Genomic DNA, 21,290 nt, shown 5'->3' with positions numbered 1-21,290 from the left:
TATTGGTTGCCTGAGTATGTGTGTGGCCTGCTCCACATGCTTTTCTGATGGTTCCACCTTTTCCCAAACCCTTTCATCCTCCCGCTCCCACTTGCTCCTCTGAAAGAGCTGCTGGGCTCTCACATCTTGTCTGTGTCTATTCCTGTGCCACACATCGTGTCTTAGGTGCACCTTCTGTGGGACTAGCCCCTCAAGAGGTTCTTGCTTTTCTCCATCTGACTGATTTTCTGGGCCACGAAGCTTCTGTCTCTTGCCTTGGTCTGCAGTGGAAACCAAGCACTAGTCTCTTGCTGTGGCTGTGTACCCGTGGCCCAAGGGGTACTGGGCACATGGCCACTTTTCTCTGCAGCATCTTCAGAAGCAAGCCCTGTGAGGCTGACGAGATGGGGCTAGGTGGGGGTGCTATAGAGAATAGGATTTCTGAGTTCTTTTCCGCTAATCTCTGTTCCCATCTCCTCTCTTACAGTGCGTCTCCATGACAGTATTTCTGAAGAAGGGTTTCACTACCTCGTGTTTGACCTGTAAGTGCCACTTTCTGAGGGTATGGGGACCTTTCTCTCCACCTGACAGAGGATGAAAGCTTGGGAAAGACTAACCGAGGCCTTTGGCCTCTGCCAAGGGCTTCTTCCCATTGCTTGAGGAAAAGGACTGGTGAAGTTTCTCCGGGGATGAGTGTGCCTGCCCCAAGCCACACCCCCTCAGCGTCTCATTGTTCTGTCTCCTAGAGCCTGAGCCCCAGGGTGGCCTTGCTCCCACCTTTCTGTTCGGTGCATAACTTGTGCAGATGTTTGTTTCTTGTTTCTTGGTGTGTCTCCCTTATTGGAGAAATAAAATAATGACTCTTTGTATGTCCTTAAAAATTCTGGGAAGTTGGAAGTAGCTTTTAGGAGTCACAAACTGTGTTCCATTTGTCTCTCTTCCACTTTGGTTGTTCTTTAATGTCTTAGGAGTGGCTCTTTACTTCCTGGAAAGCCCTGTTGAGTATTGTCTTGTTTGAGCTTCTGTGTCTATAATCTCATTATTCTTCAACTCTAGCACTAGGTCTGCCTTTGCACTGCCGTGGATAATGTCCATAATGGTCTTAGGGAAAGCTCTGACTTTTGTAGTTAGAATATTTTTCATGGATCCCTTATATCTTCATCACTTTCTGAGTGTTAGTGATGCTGTTAGGTTACGGAGCCAGAACTGTCAGGAAGGAGGGGAGAGCCCATGGTAGCCCATGGAGAACTCCTGTGCCATTGAAGGATGAACATGTTCTGGGCTCCCAAAGTACATGGGGAGTTGGGATGGCTCTAGAAGCTGTTTTACTGTATGACTGTTACCTGCTGGATAGTGGAGTTGGCCAGTGGGCCCCACTTCTTCTGACCATTTCTTCTGTTGTTTACAGTGTTACCGGAGGGGAGTTGTTTGAAGACATTGTGGCCAGAGAATACTACAGTGAAGCTGATGCCAGGTAAGACGAATCTTGGTTATTTGAGTGAAGCCCTTTGAGTTAGGATTGAAATAAGTCCTGGCTCTGTGTGTGTGTGTGTGTGTGTGTGTGTGTGTGTGTGTTTGTGTGTGTGTGTGTGTGTTATTTGAGTAGTCTTTGGACTCTTGTCTGAACAAGAGCCTGTAAAGATGTGGTAGGGCTGCACTCTGTGCATAGTATCAGAAGTTAAATATTCAACACGCCTAGATTAATTTATTTCAAAGCCTCTTCTAGGTGGTCTTTATCCTGTCACCCTCCCAATACCATTTCTCCACTATTATGTACTCACAAGCATGCCCAGTGGTCCCGTTCTGTACCTCTTCCTTCTCTTGACAAATTCTAGTGTGTACAAGGTCCTTACATAGGGTCCTGGGGATCAGAGATAGGGAAAGCATCATTTTTGTCCTGAAAGGTATGAAACTGGAGAGCTTCCTCTGGAACTTTCAGCCTTTGTCGCTTTGTCACTTTGTCACTTTACCACCATGACCAGCTCAGCATGAGGACGTGTCTCCATTAAAGCCAGTGGCTCTCCTGTGACAGCATAGTCCACCTGCATCGAGGTGCTCAGGTGCCAGTGTGGCCTGCTTTGCCCACCTTCTCTTTTCCCCTTCACAGCCTGATTTTTGTTATCCTGCCTACAGCTTCTCTGGCTCAGGCTGCCTCTAGAGAGAGGGGGAGTGCCGCTTCCTCACGAATTTCTCAACCCTGAACAGCCGATGTTTGCTGATCAACTTCAGATGCCTCAGCCTGGGGAAAAATTCTCAAGTGGAGAGATGAATTCCAGTGCCAGCAGGGGAGGACCAGGCTGTGGGTGGGAGGAGGCAGGATAGCTCAGGGAGCTTGGGGGTGGGAGGACTGTACCAGTGGGCTTGGCCTGGCTCTGCTGGGACACTTCACACTTTTGCCATTTTTGGCCAGAAGGCTCTCCCTGCTAGCTGGGCTCTGTTCTAATTATACATTTCTGTGGAGACTCGCCTCTGAAGCTCAGTCTTAAAGATCCTTTGGCAAACTGTTGGGCTCTATGCTGTAGGAGGCCCTGAGTCCCAGTGTCCAGGTCTGATGACATCCATTGACCCCTTGACTCTCATTGGCGCCTCAGTACCAGATTTCAGAGAAACAAACTGTAAGTGCAGGCTACATAGGCTGGCACACTTGGATCTTCTGCAGGTCTGCCCTGCACACCTGCTGGCAGCTGCTGACTCGGCACATACCAGCATTCTTCAGCCTCAATGGTACTGACCTTTAGCACAGATAATTTTTTTGTTATGAAGGTCTCTCCTATACACAAAGAGAACTTAGAAGCATACCACTCAGCAGAGCTCTAGTAGAGTCCCCCATTCCAACTTGTGCCAACCAGAATTATTTCTAGACATTGCCAGATGTCTCTTGGAGGGTACACTCACCCTCCAAGTGAGTGGAAACTATAGCTCTGGAGAACTCAAATCTGCTGCCAGGAATTTGACTATAGGACTAGCAAGGTGGGCAGTGTGCTTTAATAAACGGGACCAAAATAGGGTTCTGAGCTAGGTTGGCTTTTTCTGTGCAAAATCATTAGAAATGCTATGTAGACATCCTATTTAGAGCACTTTTAAATATATTTCTAGAAGGAATCTATGTGCTTCTTTTCTCTTCCTACTAGATGAGAAACTTTAGCGCAGTTAATGTCTTAGGTAGTATAAGAAAACACTCAGTAAATGTTTGAACAAGTGCAGGCCTGTGCCCGCTGGTGCTGTCTTCCCAGGTTACCACATAAGCTGCTCTAAGAAAAAGTTTGCTTATGAGGAAAGAGAAGGAAGGGGTTGGAGGGTCTCACCTTCCGTAGGAATACTTTAGCATCTTTCAATCCCTAGAAAACAAATTCTAGCCTTTGCCTTAAGGTTTTGTCACGCTGGAGAGCCCACATAACTTTACCTGGGGCTCACTTTCCATCCCTGTGGAGAGTGTTGATGAGGAGGGAAGAGAGCTCCTAGCAGAATGTCATGACACACAGCCGTAATGCCAGCAGTCCTGAAGCTGAAGTAGGAAGATCATGAACTCAAGGCCAGCCTGGGTCACATAGCAGGTTGCAGGTCAGCTTATGCTACATAGCAGGAAGACTCTCCTTCAAAGCAGGAAAAGGAAAGGAAGGAAGGAAGAAAAAGGAACCTTTATATACTGTTGGTATTGTAAATTACTATAGCCATTTTTGGAAAACAGTATGGATGTTTCTCAGAAAAACTAAAAATAGAAGTACCATATGATCCAGCAATCCCACTACTGGGTAAATACCCAATGGAATTAAAATCAGGATGTTAAAGAAATGTCTGTACACCCACGTTCATCACAGCATTATTCACAATAACCAAGATACGGAAACAACTTGAGTGTCCATTAGCAGATGAATGGATTTAAAAAGTGTACACCACTGAGCCCTAAAAAGGCTGGGGAATTCTGTCACTTATGTCAGGATAGGTGAGCCTAGTTGACGTTATGTTCAGTGAGACAAGCCAGGTACAGGAAGACAAATACCACATGGTCTTACTTACATGTGGAATCTAAAAAGGATGATCTCATGAGGTAAAGAGGAATGGTGGCTAGCAGAAGCCAGAATGGGTGGGTGTAGGTGAGGAAAAGAGAGTTGGTGGTCAGATGGGAGGAATGGGTTCCCACATCTTACTTAAGCACATCAGGTGATTATGCTTTGCAATGTTTTGGTTGGTTGGTTGGTTGGTTGGTTGGTTGGTTGGTTGGTTGGTTGGTTTGGTTTAGCTTTTTCAAGACAGAGTTTCTTTATGTAGCCCTGGGTGTTCTGGAATTCACTCTGTAGATCAGACTGGCCTTAAACTCAGGGAGCCACCTGCCTTTGTCTCCTGAGTGCTAGGATTAACTGTGTGTGCCACCTACATCTGGCAATGTTTTAAAATGTACAGAAAAGGATTTTAAATGTTCTCACTAGAAAGAATAAACATTTGAGATGAGGTATATGGTGGTATACCTGTAGCAGACGATCACATTGTCCATCAGAAGTCAATAGTTATTTTTCAGTTTAAAAAATAAAAACAAAATGGGTTGAGCTGGATAACATCCGAAGCCCAGGGTTCTAGCTTCTTTTTCGGAGAGTGTGGTCCACACTGGCAGTGGTTGGTGAGGTGATTTACCACTGCACTGATATTGCTTTTGCTGCTCATTTCAGTCACTGTATACATCAGATCCTGGAGAGTGTTAACCACATCCACCAGCATGACATTGTCCACCGGGACCTGAAGGTACTCAACCAGACTGACTGCCTTTGCCTCCTGCTTGTGACTTGTTGGCGCCACCTGGTGCTAGGTAGTGGTACTGTGTCAGCCCAGAGTAGGCTCCCTTTGGGTTCCAGGAGGGATGCCTCATAAGGTTCTCCTTGTTCCTTCTGCAGCCTGAGAACTTGCTGCTGGCAAGTAAATGCAAGGGTGCTGCGGTCAAGCTAGCTGATTTTGGCCTGGCCATCGAAGTACAGGGAGAGCAGCAGGCTTGGTTTGGTAAGGGTGACCCTGTCTTCCGAGAATGCAGCCTCCGCCCTTCCTCCTTTTCCTGGTCTGCCTTCCTCTTTCAGAACTAGAAGTCAGGCCTTTAATGGTCCTGGCCTTTTCAGAAAGTGAGGGGGGTGGGGGGGGCCGGGCACTGAGGCCCTCATGAGTCAGTACAGTGGGTCTGGCTGCTGTCAGCACTGCATTCTTATTGCCTCTGGGGAGGTGTTTGAGTTCCTGGTAGGCACAAGTACTTGCCCTCTGATTTAGATTCCAGGCACTGCACACAGCCCAGCCTGTCATCTTTTGCAGCCTGGATGCTGAGAGCTTATATAGTAAAAGCAACCGGCATTAGAAGGGCTTTGGAGGAAGTTACAGATGTGGACTTATTGGGAGAGAGAGTGGGTTCATTTTGGCTCTCCCCTCTCTTCTGCTACAGGTTTTGCTGGCACCCCAGGTTACTTGTCCCCTGAGGTCTTGAGGAAAGATCCCTATGGAAAACCTGTGGATATCTGGGCCTGCGGTAAGCCCATTTCACACACTCAGCTCTTTGATGTTATGGGCCCCGGCTTCCTGTGATGACAAGAAAAGAGGCATGCATTCATTCCTTCTGGGTTCCACAAGTGCCTACTATATGTGAGATCATGGTGCTTGCTCTCCCTCCCTTATGAGAGCTGTTTCTGTCATGCCCTCCTCCCATGTAACTGCCTGGATTATGTTACATCCTTCTTGGAGAAGGACTTGTCCACACCTTAAAGGATAGACCAAAGAAGGCTCTGACACAGCTTGGTGCCGTAAGGAGTGAGGCACAGCAGGAGGAACTAGTGGTACAGCGTTATCCACTGGCACCCACCTTTAATTCTGGCCTGGCCTTGCCTTTCTGGGTGGTTCTGAGCCCTGCATGGCCTTTCTTGGTTCCTCAGGGGTAGGTGACTGACCCCAGTGACCTGTGTGTTCTGTCTCGCAGGGGTCATCCTGTATATCCTCCTGGTGGGCTACCCTCCCTTCTGGGATGAGGATCAGCACAAGCTGTATCAGCAGATCAAAGCTGGAGCCTATGATGTAAGGATGGGTTTTCTGAGAGCTGAGCAGTCACTCCTGGAAGGACAGATTCCCTGCCCCTAAGGGTCTGTCCAAGGGAGTAGTGTTACTATCATTTGATAACAGGGCGTCAGGGGACTTTGAGGACCCAAGGATGGGCATACAGGACTCAATTCTTGCCACCTTATATACAGGGAACAGATTTTTTTTAAAAAAATGCTCCTGTTAGCTATAAAATTAAGGAACTCAAACCCTTTGGTCTATTTCCACAAAGAATAGGGAAACTACTCTGTGTGTTATAGCATAGAGGGAGGATTTTAGAGGCTTCCTCCACTGCTTTGGTTCCTCGGGCACATTGCAAAGCCTGTTTGCTCCTTAGAAGAGAAAGAGAAAGGTGAAGCAGAAAATGTCAGCACTCCCTTCCTTCACTGATTGGATACATTAGCACTCTAACACTTACTATTCTGTCTTCCTTTCCGGGCCTTTAAATTGACACAGTGTATCCAACTCTTGGGTACCACAAAGCATCCCAGTTATAAGAGTTGAAATCGGACTTCGTTTCAGGGTAGAAGGCTCACAAATTTCCTGTCTCCCTTTCCCCTGTTCCCGCTCCTCAGTTCCCATCACCAGAATGGGACACGGTCACTCCTGAAGCTAAGAACTTGATCAATCAGATGCTGACCATAAACCCTGCAAAGCGTATCACGGCTGACCAGGCGCTCAAGCACCCATGGGTCTGTGTAAGTGTCTTTTCCCTGGTCTTGGAGATTGGGGGTGGCAGCCCTGGTGTACTCCTTGCACTTCTCACACAAGGATTCAGGAGAGGGGCAGAGGGAGGGGTGAGTGGAGTCCAAGATCAATAAATGTCATCGGGGGACTTGAGAGTTAAAAAGTGCTCATGGGTCTTTACTTAACTCTCATACATCTTGTTGTGAGGCTGTAATTCAGTTCTGTTCTTGAATTAGAAGAGGTAGTTGATGGTGGAAAACAGCTGATACCCCAATGTGAAGTCCCAAGCTTGGGATGTACGTTGGCCTCAACTCTGACAAGGACCCAGTGAGTGAACAAAAGAGGCTTCTGAAGTATAAAGCAGCTCCTGAAGCTCAGCCATGGACCTCTCAGCTGAGGTCCGAGGAGCTCCTCCTAGGCCATCAGTGTAGGCTGATACACTGTTTCCATTCACCGTTCTGTCAAGCCGAAACAGCTCTTTTCAGACAAAGGAAAGGGTCTGGTATAGTATAGCATCCTGAACTATGATGTGTTTGTCATTTCTCATGTTTATTGAATGTGTTTTTGTGCTGGTCACCAGACAGTCCTGGAGATGAATGGGGCCGTGGTCTTTGCCCCAAAGATTTAGGGAACAGGCATTCAAACAAGCAACCATGACTATAATCCGACAAACACATTCAGGAGTGTCTACTGCCCCGCATAGGCATTAGGGTCACAGAAGTTTTTGTGGAGAAGGTGATCTACCCAGGTGTTACCCTGCAGACAAAGGTTAATGCGGAAAAAGTGAGAGGCCACAGGAGATGGTCACCTGTAAGGAATGTTAAGTAGCTTGGTTTACCATGACTGGGATTGCAAACAAATGAGGAAAAAAAAAAAAAAAGATTGCAGAATGTCAGGGAAGGAAGGTAGCACATGCTTTTAATCCCAGCACTTTGGAGGCAGAGGCAGGTGGATCTCTGATCTCTGAGTTTGAGGCCAGCATGATATACAAAGAAAGTTCCAGGACTGCCAAGGCTACTCAGAGAAACCCTGCTAGAAAAACCAACCCCAGAAGATTGTATGTCCTACCAGCTTCTGCCTAAAGAGTTGAGGTTTATATTCTAAGTGTAGAGTTTTAAGGAGAGTATGCTATTTGCATTTAACATCGTGTTGGAAGCTCTACAGAAAATGGAATTGCTGAGGCTGGAGGGAGAGAGGCAAGAAGCTGTCACAACTGTCTAAGGAAGGCCAGATGAGGTCTTAGCTGAGGGGGAAGATGGAGTATTGGGTGGTGCTGCCAAATTCCAAGAGACTGAAGGATTTAATGTCTGGAGTAAGAAGTGAGGGGAGAGGAGAGGGCAAGTGGATGGGTGCCTTTCGGTCGGTTTCATTGGTCAGGAGCAGATGGCAGCACACTTCACAGACTGTGTTTGTGTTTTGTGGGCACTGAGTGTGACGTTAGACTAGATTGTGTTTTGTGGACACTGGGTGTGGCGTTAAAGAACCAGCAGCTTGAGGCACCTGGGCAATAAGAAATATGGCTGTATGGTCTGGGCATGTGGTTTAATGGTAGGCTGCTTTATTAGCATTCATGAAACCCTAGGTTTCAAAAAGAGGGGATGGAATGTGGAAGAGAGGGAGCTGTAGAGATGAGAGGTCAGAAATGTGGCCTGTCCTTTCTTCACAAGTGATGCTGAGGATTTGGAAATGTATGAAATTGTTCTTGTCCTGAGCAGATTCCTGTCGTAAGTTTGTGTTGCTTCAGCAAGGGCGGAGCTGCCCGCTAAGTACCAGCGTCTAAGGACACGGAGAGTAATTCTGCCATGCGGAGAGGCTGAGAAGCAGACTGCATAATCAGAGAAGACACAGGAACTAAGGACAAGTGGGCCTTAGTGAGAACAGCAGCAGCCAGATGCTGAATGACTCCTTGACTAACATAGGAAGGAGCCTCTAGCTCTACCCGACGAGAGGCCATGGTTTCATGATTTCACAGCGATAGTGGAGTAGGATGGGGAGGGGAACTCACTTGTCTCCTGATAACTGAGGCTGAGAAGGCGGGAAGCTAGCCAGTGAAGGAGCACATGGCTGATATTCCTTAGAGGAAGAACATGGGTCAGGAAGCTTTGTACATATAAATATTTGTACATATAAATGTTCACTGTTAATTGTGATAATTTGCACATGCCTATACCGTGCATTATTTACCACCCCACACACCTTCTTTCCGGCCTCTAGGAGTCACTAATACTTGTTTTTACTTTTAAGATTTACTTTAACATTTTTATGTGCATGAGTGTCTTGCCTACATGTGTGTAGATGCACCACATGAGGCCCTGGTGCCCTTGGAGGCCAGCAGAGGGCATCGGGTCCCCTGGAACTGGAGTTAGCAGATGGTTGTGAACCACCATGTGGGTTCTGGGAACTGATCCTAGGTCCTCTGTATGAACTTTTTTTTTTTCCATATATATGAGGGAACAAATAGTAAATAATGCCTGTATGTGTATCTGGCCTATTTCACACAATGTAGTGTCCTCCAATTCTAGTGAGTGTTGTTACTGTTGTTATTATTGTTGTTTTTTAAGATTTTGCTTGTTGGAAGTTTGAATATAATGTAAAGATTACAAACGAGAATCTAATGCAGAAAGAGATTGCCTGAAGAAGGATGAGTTTAGAGAGCAAAGGGAGAGCGGAGTTTCTGAGCCGAGGTCAGAGGTCTACCTTGGGTGCGAGGTAGTCACATCTGAGACTTGGGTTAGAATGTAGGTAGGGAAAATCAGTATGGAGGTGGGAACTGAAGCAGAAACAGGGCGTGTGCGGTAGCCTCTTCTCTGTGGGGAATTTTACACACACGCACACGCACACACGCACACACACACAGAGTGGGGAAAAGGTAAAGAAGCTGAAGAGAATTGGTTTGGGAACCAGGCAAGGTGGTGGGCACTCTAGGCCATAGAGCCTAAGCCTAGCATTTACTCTCAACCTGGCTGACTGAGTTAGCAGTCGTAGAGTGATAACCAGCCCTACCCAGGCATGCAAGAACCATAGAAGTACTGACGGTTGGAGGTTGTTTTTATGGCCCACTACTTACAATCCTGTAGTTCTCTGTCACCACCAGGGACTTCATTATATCATAGAATTGCATAGCAAATGCTGTTTACGTTAGGACCCTGAGATGTCAGGGTGTGCAGACCATATCTAGTGGACTCAGTTTAAGGAGGCAAGGAAAATAAAAGTAATAACATTGGGTAAAAAAAACCCTTCCAAAATGATGAAAAATGGAGAGAGCATGGTGGTGCACCTCTATAATGCTTGCACTTGAGATACTAAGGCCAAAGGTCATGAGTTCAAGGCCAACCTGGGGCTATGACACAGAAAAACAAAGATAATTTCTGCTTCAAGGTAATTCTCAGCTTTTCAGAACAGTTTGATTGAAGACTTCACGAGCACTCTGTAGAGCAGGAGTCTGTCTCCCCTGTGCAGAGTCTGGACTGCAGCAAGTACTCCATGAACAGTTGCTGAAGCAGTCACTGGACCAGGATCACATCACACCGGATACTCTCTCCTTCTCGGCTGCCTTTGAAAAGCTCTGTTGGCACCCACATGTAGCCTCAATTATTGGTTATTCTCTTGCTCAAATTGTCCTTACGTAACCTTGAGTCAATGGTGGCACTTCTGTTCTAAAGGTTTTTTCTCTTCCATGACCTCTTCTGGTCAGCACTGGGATACCAGAGTGTATGACCCTGTTCTGGCTCAGCCATCAGTGCTCAGGAGATGGGGTACAAGGGCAAGGAGCAGGGGATCTGTGATGGGAATCTCATGGGCGTGTCTGTTTGGCTTTCAGCAACGGTCTACAGTGGCATCCATGATGCATCGCCAAGAGACGGTGGAGTGCTTACGCAAATTCAATGCCCGGAGAAAACTGAAGGTGGGCCTTACTTCCGAATCACTGGCCTCTCAGAATTGGGGCTTTGGACAGTATAGCTCCTGCCTGGTCCCACAGGGAAGCTCCCTCCTGTTGGGACTGGGTTGCGAAGGTTGTTCATATTGGGGCACCAGAAAACTCATGTCTTTAGGCTCTGGCCCAATAGCTGCCTTTGCCTGAGGCCAAGCTGCCCTTTCCTAAGGTCCATTTGAACTCACGGACTCTCTCTCCCACAGGGTGCCATCCTCACAACCATGCTTGTCTCCAGGAACTTTTCAGGTACGTGTTCCCAGCTGTGCACTTTTACTCTGCAGAGGTGAGTGGGCCAAGAATGGAATCTGGTCAGTCCAGGCTGCGTAGCTGTCTCAGGCGGCAGCACCTGAGGATGAACAAGGATCCTCTTACGAGGGCAGCCGCTGGTGGTTTCTGTTACCCAGTTTCTTAGATGTGGAGGGAAGGGCTTTTCTGAGGCTCCCAATTTATGAATTCTGTTTCTTCAGACCACCTAAGAGTAGCCTGTCCAGCTTCCCATGTGGCTTACCCCCATCTGTGTGTAACTCTCCAAAGATTCTTCATACTCTAAGATATTAGCCAGTCTAGGGTATTGGAGAGTGTGCTGGAGAAAAGAGAGATGAGATACAGTGTCTTCTCAGTTGCATCCACCTAAGATCATCTCTTACTTCACTGTGTCCAAGAAGAGGTACTGAAACCTTTTGCACCTACTGAGGCTTATGGTACTCTCTGACACTAGCTATGAAAGTGAAGAGACCAGGGGCGGAGACATAAATTTGCATGATGAATTGGAAGAGTTGGGTCAGTAATTTGCAAATCACACTTGATGTTTCTTTTTAAGATGCAAGACATTCCAGTCCTCTTATCCCATTCTTACCTTCACTGTTCACCCTCAGTTGGGAGCACAGTGGCTTTTCTGTGAGGAAAAGATTGGTGTCAAGACTTAACTGAAGGCAGAGAAGTCTCTACCCAGCTTGCTTTGGCCCTTGGTCCTTCCTTCCTCTAACCCCCAGCCTCGCTGTTTTGGTTAAAGACCTACCCCTTTCTCATCCTTCTAACAATACTCGTCCCCTGCTTACTTCCTGCACCGCCATGAGAGGGGCTTGTGCGAGAGTGCCAGCTGCCTACCAGTTACAGTAGGTGGCTATTCTGGGCGGGGCTTGCATCTTGGAGCTCAGGTCCTGCTGGGACCTGGTTCTGGGTAACTGGAGAGTTTTGGGTTGGAGGAGGCGTCAGACAGGAGAGCTAGTGCTCTACAACTCTAGGTTTGGACCACAGGGCTCCAGAATATCAGGACTGGATAGTGAGCCCAGGATAACCCTGGTTTGGAGGTGTACTCCTATGTTGAGTACACACTAGAAGGTCGTGCTGTCCTCCAAGAGGAGAGCAAAAGCATGTGGCTTGTTGCCTCCCACAGAGATAGGGTGGCAGCCCCCCACAGTACTCCCTATCCTGTAACAGAGATAGGGTGGCAGCCCCCCACAATACTCCCTATCCTGTAACAGAGATAGGGTGGCAGCCCCCCACAGTACTCCCTATCCTGTAACAGAGATAGGGTGGCAGCCCCCCACAGTACTCCCTATCCTGTAACAGAGATAGGCTGGCAGCCCCCCACAGTACTCCCTATCCTGTAAGGACTTGCAGCTCTGTTGTCTTGATTTCAGAGCCTTCTTAGAGGCTGCTCAAGGGCATTTCTGTGCTGCCCGTACAGTGATATTTCCTCTCTCCTCTGAGTCAAAGAAACATGAAGACAGGCTGCTGCCGCTGCTGCTGCTGCTGCTGCTTGTGTAACCTGGCCAGTCAGAAGCAAGTGCCCTGTCTTGTGATCTTGGGCTGCAAGTCTGTCTCCCTGTCGGTTTCAGGACATGAGTGTCCTGGTTTTAGGCAGTCAGGCTCTCTTAGGAAAGAGCTTTGGCCCATCCCTCAAGAGCCTTCTGGCCTTTGAGATCACTTTATCCTCAGTCAGAAGGGACAACAAAAACAGAAGGATGTTCTAAGCTTTCCATGTTGGTTTCTCCTGCCCTGAATTTGGACGAGTGAGGACAGGGCTGCAGAAAGAGACCTCTACCGATGTGATGAAGGATAGTCACTTGTTTCTTTAGGCATAAACTAGACTGCTTCCCAGGTAGATCCATGGGGTACACAAGTAGTCAGAAAGACGTTGACATCTAACTAACTTGGACAGCCTTTCTTTTGTCTCTGGGGCTCCCTTCTTGGGTATCTTCATCCTCAGTACATGATGAAATACAGACTGAGAAAAGCAATCTCTCTTTGCTCACTGCTTACAGGGAGAGGGGCCTGTATCTAAGGACGGAGCTGGGGCTTACCCATAAAGGTGGCTGCCCAAGGGGCCTCATGGGAGCTTTACCATGCCCCAGTCCCTCTCTCTTACTTGGAAAATGTTCTATGCTCCAGGCATTCTGATAACAAGTTCATTTAAAACTGAGCGTGGTTTCCTCAGAAAAAGTACCTGCCTCCCACCAGGTCAGGCTCTTAACTTAAAGTGGTTGTAGGGACAAGCAGTGAAGCCATTGCCATGAATTAGAGGCATGATAGTCTCTTCAGCCTGTCCAAGCCTCACAGGCCCCCAGACTGCTGTAGGGCTGACTGTTCCTGCCTCCTCAGTCTGTCCCCTGGTGCCTCCTCTACCCCAGCTCGGCTGGCTTGGCCATGCCACCTGGGCCTTGCTGTGCGTGGGCAGCCAGCAGTTCCTACGCCTCATGCTGGGGCATGCTCGCTGCTGACTGGCCCCCGTGGCTTTGCGGCAGCTCTGTGCACTGAGAGATTGTATCCCCTCAGTTGGCAGGCAGAGCTCCGCCCCCGCCTCGCCTGCCGCGAGCGCCGCCGGCCTGGCCGGGCAAGGTACGTGGCATGAGTCCTCCCTGACCGCCTGCCTTGGCTCCCTGCCACCCCAACAGTAGGGCCAGCATGCCAGGCCCGCTCACCAGGGAGGCGAGTCCCATGCTTGCGGGCTGAGATGGGCATGCCATATGGACCACCTAACTTGGCATCTGCAAGCACATTGATGTTATGAAGGCCCCTAACCAGCCGTGCATGCTGGGCGCTTGCCAACTCTCAGGAGGCAGTAGCCTGGGGACTTGGAGTTGGGCAGTAGGAGCCTTTCCTCCAGATGGCCCAAGGGCTTGACCTGCAAACAACCCTGGGCATGGCCTGAAGCTGTCTGGTGTTAAGACTAGACTTTTGCAGCACCATTTAAGACCCTTCAGTGAAAGCCTCAAAATTTTTGGAGCCTGGAGTTTACAGACCTCCAGGTCTAAAAGGCTGTGTAGTACAGAATCTATAGGGTCAGTCGTTCACTGGTTTGAATTCTATCCCTGTCACACACTGAGCAAATCATGTCGGCTCTCCTGCCCCTAATTCTCTCATCTCTGTAATGGTCTTAACAAGTAACACAGAGATACTAAGAACATCTATGTCGTAGGTTCTCAGCTCTGCCTATACAGGACCACCAGCCACCTGGGAGCTCATTAAAAAATATATGTATATTGATGCCAAGGTCCCACCCCAGACAAAGTCAGGATCTTTATCAGATGGGATAAGTTAAGTGTTCTTTAAAAGTTTTCCAAGTGATTCTAGTGATCATCCTGAGCTGAAAACCAGCTGGTAAATATAACAGTAGGCAAATCAGGCTTACTGCTATAGACACATTAAAACTTTCCTTGCCCACATACAGCATGGCTGGAGAAAAAAGATCAAGGCCATTTTTTGAGAACCAAAATGTTGTGATGAAGTTATGTTCTTTCTCTCACTGGAGAAAGATAGAACATGGCTTAGACAGGACTGGCCGCCTGAAGAACAGAGGAGACGGTTGGGAGTCACAGCAATGGTAGCCACCACTCCGTGTGTGCTGAGCACTCTGCCAAGTGCTTTGTAGGCATCCCATTGGATCCCCACCACCGTCCTGTGACCTAGGTGCAGTTCCATCCCATCTTATAAGTAAAGAATTTGAGACTAGAAGTGGTTAAATAACTCATGATGGTCAGTCACAAAACGCAGCTTGCAAGCGGTAGAGCCCAGGTGGGAATCTACAGCAGTCAGACGGTCAGAGAGTTGGGCTGGTCCTGTTTCCCTGTGCCCTCCAGAACTCTCTCACCTTCTGTCTGCCACCTTCCAGTGACCTCTGTGGCCTTCTGGTGTCACCAAAAGCCTGGTGTAGGTCATCAGCCTGTGTATCACCCCATGGCTGGCTGGAATCTGTTCGGCAGCTCATAATTCTAGCCAATCCTTCCTGCTCGTGGATCCAGAGAATGGAAAAGGGCCGTAGCTAGAGCCCAGTAAACTGGTGAAGTACTGCCCAGCGAAAGGCTTCAGCCCCTTGGCAAAACCCTCCTGTAGGTGGTCCCGGTTTTTGTGTCTGTGACTGTCTGTCCTCACGTCTGGTCTCCTTTGTGAACTGTGACACTATTTTCTTGAGAAAACTCCGGAGATGTCTTGCATCCTTCCATCAAGAGGACTTCCATGTGTCTAGAAATGGAGCCCTCACCTTTACACTTTGGCACTGTTTCCAGGCCTGGAGAGAAGCTGTTGAGGACAGCACTCCCAGTGCCCCAGGAAGCTCGTGTACCCAATGTGGTTTCTCTCCCTAAGCACAGGGCGTCTGCTTCTACTGCGCCCTCAGTCATGGCAGAGGAGGTCCTAGTGTGCCATGGCTCTGAAACCCTCGAGATGCCCTTCCTGCAGAGGAGCTACCGGAATGAGTGACCTTCTCTCAGGAGCTGTGGGGGCTCCTACCCCCTTGTTAGCTCAGACCTTGTGGTGCAGGACATGACTTGCCTCTTTGTTTTCACAGCTGCCAAAAGCCTACTGAACAAGAAGTCAGATGGCGGTGTCAAGGTAGGTGTCTCCAGCTCTCTGACCAAACACTGGCTTCTCTCCTGGCAGCTGCTGAGGGATTCTCTGTAGGTACCTTGGCCTTGCTGCTTTGTTTTAAGCCTTTTGCTCAGGACAGCAGGTTATACTGGCCTGAGAGGGAATAAAGGATATGTGTCTCCTCTCCTTAGGTAGATGGGAAAGATGTTGGGAGAATGATCCTAGTTACAGTTTCCTAGAGCTGGTTCTGAGCCTGACTCTGTACACCAGCCTCATCTCCAGGGCTGGACTCTCTAGGTTTCTGGTTGGTTTGAGCCATTTGGTTAATCGTGTCCCTCTTTGCACAGCCTCTTTAGTCAGAGCCAGTGTGCCATAGTAACTCAGGCAGGGTACCATACTGGGACCCTGAAGCCACTACTCTCTTTCTGGTGTTTTTCTGTAAACCACTTCCAGATCACGGCAGGTGCCACAAAGAGTCTCAAGCACCTCTAGGTGAAGGGACATGGTGTGTCACAGCTCATGTTCATCTAGTAGAGGAGTGTTTCCTGGGTGAGTCAGGACATAAGAGGGCCTGGAATAGTGACCTGGCTCAGATGAAAAGCGGTTAGCTGGGGGTACCCACAGGGTAAAGGGTACACACATAGATTAGAGGCAGAAAGTGTCCCGAGACGAAGATGCTCAATAGAAATTCATCCTGTCCTGAGACTCACCAACTGACACATCAGAGGACTTCAAACAAAGAGTTGTCTAAACCATAATCTCTAACAAAAGCACACATTGGGCCTTTCCCTGGGAGCTTATGTGCACAGTTCTGTTATACAGACGTGCCTCTGCTGCTCCTTTCTTGTTCCTTTTCTCTCTGCGTGTTTGCTTTTGTGTCCTTCTGCCACAAGGAGGGGCACTCAGAACCCACTTACACCTGCTCACACAGAGCTGTCATTTAGGGGAGGCCCCTGGTTCTAGGCACGAGCAGGATGACCAAGCCAAACAAGAAGAGGCCGTCAACACGGTGGGCTAGGTCTAGAAGGCCTGGGAAGGAGCTTAAGGGGCGTAGGAAGATGAACCCATTTGGTGGTTGTCTCTAAGGTATGGAGTCGGAGGTGAGGGAAGATAGGAAAACAGCTTTTTTTTTTCTTTTCACTTAATACACTCGAATATATTTTCTTTAGAACGAGAGAGCATTACCTCTGTAACCTAAAAACAGCAAAATACATTTGTGCGAGTTGTCACAGATACTGATGTTCTCTGTCCAAATAGAGTATGAGATATACAGTAGAAAGATATAAAGCCAGGCACGGCGGCACATGGGAGTACCCGGGAGACATTCGTCGAAGGGTAGTAAGAGTGAGCCAACTTAAGATGACAGAGAAAAACCTCCTCTCAAAAAAAACATCTTTTTAACAGAGAAGGGAGGAAAAAGTAGTCAAAGCCATGACCAGGGCTGTACGGACGGGGCTTTAGAGCTCAGTGGTGGACAGCAACAGGCCCTGGGCTGCATTCCTTGGCAGTGCAGAAAACAACAGCCTCAATAATCTGACTGAGCAGTAGACTTGGAAGTCTGAGTGTTAGACTATAGAAAACACTGCATGCCTGGTTGAGGAAGCTATGGTAAGGGTGATAAAAAGAAAGATTGGAAGGGCTAAGGGTGTCCTTCATATGCATGAGGCCCTGGGTTCAATCCCTGAAACAAGGAGAATGAAGAGATGTTTGAGTGTACGTGGGAGACTGGAAGAAGGCAAGAACTGCACAGAGGTGTCAAATATGTTACAGTTTGAAGATGAAAGGTTCAGAAGAAAAAATGGTCAGAAATATCAAAGGAAAATATTCAAAATGACGGCACAGATTCTTTTTTTTTTAAAGATTTATTTATTTTATTTATGAGTACACTGTAGCTGTCTTCAGATACACCAGAAGAGGGCATCGAATCTCATTATGGGTGGTTGTGAGCCGCCATGTGGTTGCTGGGATTTGAACTCAGGACCTCTGGAAGAACAGTCAGTGCTCTTAACCGCTGAGCCATCTCTCCAGCCCCAACGGCACAAATTCTAACTAAATCAGCATAGAGGTTACCTGAAGTCATGGTCCGGTTACACCCATAACAGGGAATACCTGCTATGATAACAAGTGTTCCTGAAAAGCCTCACACCTGGGTATGGGCGATTTTCTAAGAATCCATCGGTTGGCATTGGGGCACAGTCTTATAAACTTTGCAGTGGGGAGGCAGTGGTAGGCATGACAAAAGGTCATGTCTATCCTGAGCTACAGAGCACAAAGAAATAAATAAAGATAATTAGCTGGACATAGTGGTGAACACCTTTAACTAAAGCACTCAAGAGGCAGAGGCAAGAATTCCAGGACAGCCAGAGCTACACAGAGGAACCCTGTCTTCAAACCACCACCCACCACCACCACCACCACCCACTCCCCCAAAAAGAGGCAGAGTCAAGTAGATCTCCATGAGTCTTGAGGCTGGCTTGGTCTCCATCAACAGCTAGGACTACAGAGAAAGACCGTGTCTCAAAAAAGGAAGGAAGGAAATAAATTAATTCATCAGACGATGTCAAGGTTTCCAGCCTTGACTGTTAAAGTGATTATGAATAAAGTGTCTGTTCTGGTGGGGAAAGTTATGTTTTGATCTCATTGAAATTAAGGAACAGGTGGCATATCCAATTGAGATGTTTTTAATGGCCCTGGGAAACACATGCTGTGACCCAAGAAAGAGTCCATCCCTAGCCTTGAACCCTTGACTCTCTTGCTTCTCCCTCCCATGTGTTGATGTATACTGTTATGTCCATCTTTATGAACCGAGTTCCTGACAGACTCAAAACTTTTTTAAGATAATAGTTTCAAAGACGACTATCTAGTATAACCATATAACACTACTCTAAGAAGATAATTATATATAGATTCCAGAGTCAGGGCTGTATCTCCGTGATAGAATACTTCCTTAGCATATACAGGGTTCTAGGTTTGATTCTCTACACCATGGAAAAACACACCAATTGATTTGGACTAGAGAGATGGCTCGCTTTTTGCTCTTGTAGAGGGCCTGGGTTCAGTTCCCAGCACTCATGTGATTACTTAAAACTGTCTGTAACTGTATTTCCAGATGATCAAATGACCTTTTCTGGCACTTGTGGTTTCTGCATTCACATGGTGTGCAGACATATATGAAAGCAAAACACCTGTACACATAAAACAAAAATAAATCTTTTAAAACTTGATTTTAGGGTATAGCCTGGAATTTAGATTCCAGAGGCTTTGAGTGGGGGACAGAATTAGCTATTGAATTTTAATTCATTCCTTCTCCCATAGAAGTCTAAAACATGAAAACTTAAGGATATTATAAAAGGAAAAAACGGGAGTTATATGTTATTAAGATATTGAAAAAGGAAATAGAGAATGGAAAAAGAACAGATGCTGAAGAACAAAAGCACAGCAAAGCTAGACAGCACTGGAGGTTAAGGAGGAGGCTCTGTGGGCAGAGCATGAGTGAGAAACTTAGCCATTGAACAGACCAGCTATGACTCTTGGGACCGTAGATAAGCCATAGAGCACTTGCCTAGCATGACCAGCCCTTAGTACGGGGGTGGGGGGTTGGGGGGAGGGTGGGCGTAGACAGTCACAGGTATGGTGGTATGGGAATACTTTTATTAAAAAGTGTTGAACAAATATAGTACCAACCCTTTTTTTTTTTAAGTAGAAAAATGATCTAAGAAGATCCATTGACCACCTGAAGATGGAAAAATAAGCAGAAAGACAACTTTTAGCCTTATTACTACCAATGAAATGCAAGTGAGACAATGAGCCTGGTCAGCAGAACGAGTTCCAGGACAGCCAAGGGCTGTGTAGAGAAACCCTGTCGGGCAATGTGCCGTTTTTATTATTATTAATAAGTTAGTGATGGTAGTAAAATCAGTGTCCATGCCATACAGATGTTCCTAACTTTTCTTCTGGACATTTTCTTCTAAAAATTCTAAAAAAGTATATAAAGTAGGAAAAGCTGAAAGCAGAAAGATGTTTTATATGACATTCTGTGAAAAGATTGAACTGTTTCAAAAGCCAGCCAGAAATAAATGATTAAATAATAATGAAGAACCCATTTAATAGACCATTAGGAAGTTAGTCATCTGGAGTTGGAGAGAAATTTGAACTTAAGTTGGTTCAGAAATTTGGAGCACTTGCTGCTCTTACAGAATACTGTAGTTTAGCCCCCAGCGTCTGCCTCTGGTGGGTTACAGCAGCTCATCTGAGACCCTCTTCCGGTCTTTTCAGGCAGACCTGGAACTGAGTAGCCAGTTGTGAGTTACCATATATTGATACTGGGATCAAAACCCATATCCTCAAGATATGCAACTCATGCAAGAGCATGATCTGCTGAGCCATTTCTCCGGCCCCTAAATTATATTCTTTTTTTTTTTTAAAGATTTATTTATTTATTTTATTTATGAGTACACTGTCGCTGTCTTCGGACACACCAGAAGAGGGCATCCAATCTCATTACGGATGGTTGTGAGCCACCATGTGGTTGCTGGGATTTGAACTCAGGACCTCTGGAAGAGCAGTTAGTGCTCTTAACCACTGAGCCATCTCTCCAGCCCTGGTAAATTATATTCTTTAAAATACAATTAACTGTAGATTCATGTTCAACATACAATATGGAGTCAGGAAAAAAAAAACGAGAAAACTCAGAACTATTTAATCATAGCTTTCTAAACATTGGTCTGTTACGGTGGTTTTTCTCTACTTTTCATACTTTTCACCTAGACCATGCATCAATACTAATCAGCAATTCAAATTATTCTCTACTAAAAATAAAAAGAAACTAGTAGACAGGTTGGCACATGCCTGTACTCATAGCTAGTGGAGGCAGGAGGGTCCAGATTGCTAAGATGCCCTGCTTACTAAGGTTATGAAGTTATCAAGGTTATCCTTAGCAACAGAATGGGTTCAAGGCCAACTTTTAAAAAAATCAATTTTAACTCAAGATATTGATTTTTAAAAGTATAGCATGAATGTCTATGTGATATGTACCTTATAATATTTTTGATTGCATGTGAAAAAAAACCAGAAGAGCAATGGGAATTTGGGCAAAAAAAATCACCCAGAATTCCTCTTTGTTTTTCAAATTGCTTATAATTTGATTGTAGTCTTTCTTACTCAGTAATATAAATAGTCAACTTTGTGATTGGAAGAAAAGAAGACAGAATGTGGGACTTGGGACCTTTGCAGGCGCTCTTGAAATTTGAGCTGATGCCAGAATTATGAAGGAAGCCATGAAGTTGCTTGGAAGGTCCCGAGCTTTCTCATTTGGATTTTTTGTAGAATCTCTCTTCCTTTTCCAATGCTTTTTCCTGATTTCTTCAGCTAACTGTCCATAGAAAGGTTCCCTTCCCTCTTCAGATGTTTCTGTGGGATGTTTTCAACAGCTAGCATTGGTTTGAGTAGATGCTGTGTCCCATGGCTTTGAACTAGAAAACTTGAGGTCTATTCAGGCTTCTTTAAGGTTGATGCTTGTGACCTTTGTGGAAAAGCAAGCTCCACTTCTAAAGGAGAGGACTGAAGAGGACCACAAGCACTCAAATTCTGTGAGGCCTCTGGACAGCTTGGCATTCTGCTGGTTTCAGGCTAGAGTGACTATCCAAGTTTGTTTTGTTTTTTTAATAAAAAGAAAAGAGATAGAGAAAGCAAAAGTTATAGTTAAGTATTCTTGGAGCATTTGTTTTAATTGAGTATGAAAACACGAGCCCTGAACTCTTTTAACTGTGTAAAATTTTAAATTTATGTGCAGTATTGAAATACAAGTCAGACATGGTCCTTT

At 46.6% G+C, this 21,290-nt stretch overlaps 1 protein-coding gene across 5 annotated transcripts in view; it reads left to right on the top strand.

The window, feature by feature from the left end:
* The window catches only part of Camk2g (calcium/calmodulin dependent protein kinase II gamma), a 58,874-nt gene that overhangs the window by 21,915 nt on the left and 15,669 nt on the right, over nt 1-21,290 (top strand). For all 5 annotated transcript variants that reach the window (XR_003710158.1, XR_003710157.1, XM_028758570.1 and 2 more), the window contains exons 4-13: nt 467-521; nt 1,388-1,453; nt 4,644-4,716; nt 4,866-4,968; nt 5,396-5,479; nt 5,924-6,018; nt 6,615-6,737; nt 10,547-10,630; nt 10,864-10,906; nt 15,450-15,493. Coding sequence is in view for 3 of the 5 variants with exons in the window: in XM_028758570.1 (XP_028614403.1) it covers nt 467-521; nt 1,388-1,453; nt 4,644-4,716; nt 4,866-4,968; nt 5,396-5,479; nt 5,924-6,018; nt 6,615-6,737; nt 10,547-10,630; nt 10,864-10,906; nt 15,450-15,493 (770 nt within the window). In the remaining 2 variants the exon portion in view is untranslated. The remainder of the gene's footprint in view (nt 1-466; nt 522-1,387; nt 1,454-4,643; nt 4,717-4,865; nt 4,969-5,395; nt 5,480-5,923; nt 6,019-6,614; nt 6,738-10,546; nt 10,631-10,863; nt 10,907-15,449; nt 15,494-21,290) is intronic.

Source organism: Grammomys surdaster, unplaced genomic scaffold (assembly GCF_004785775.1).
Source record: "Grammomys surdaster isolate TR1022 unplaced genomic scaffold, NIH_TR_1.0 126198, whole genome shotgun sequence".
NCBI lineage: Eukaryota > Metazoa > Chordata > Mammalia > Rodentia > Muridae > Grammomys > Grammomys surdaster.
The sequence above is the reverse complement of the archived record's forward strand: the minus strand, read 5'-3'. Positions and strand labels throughout refer to the sequence as shown.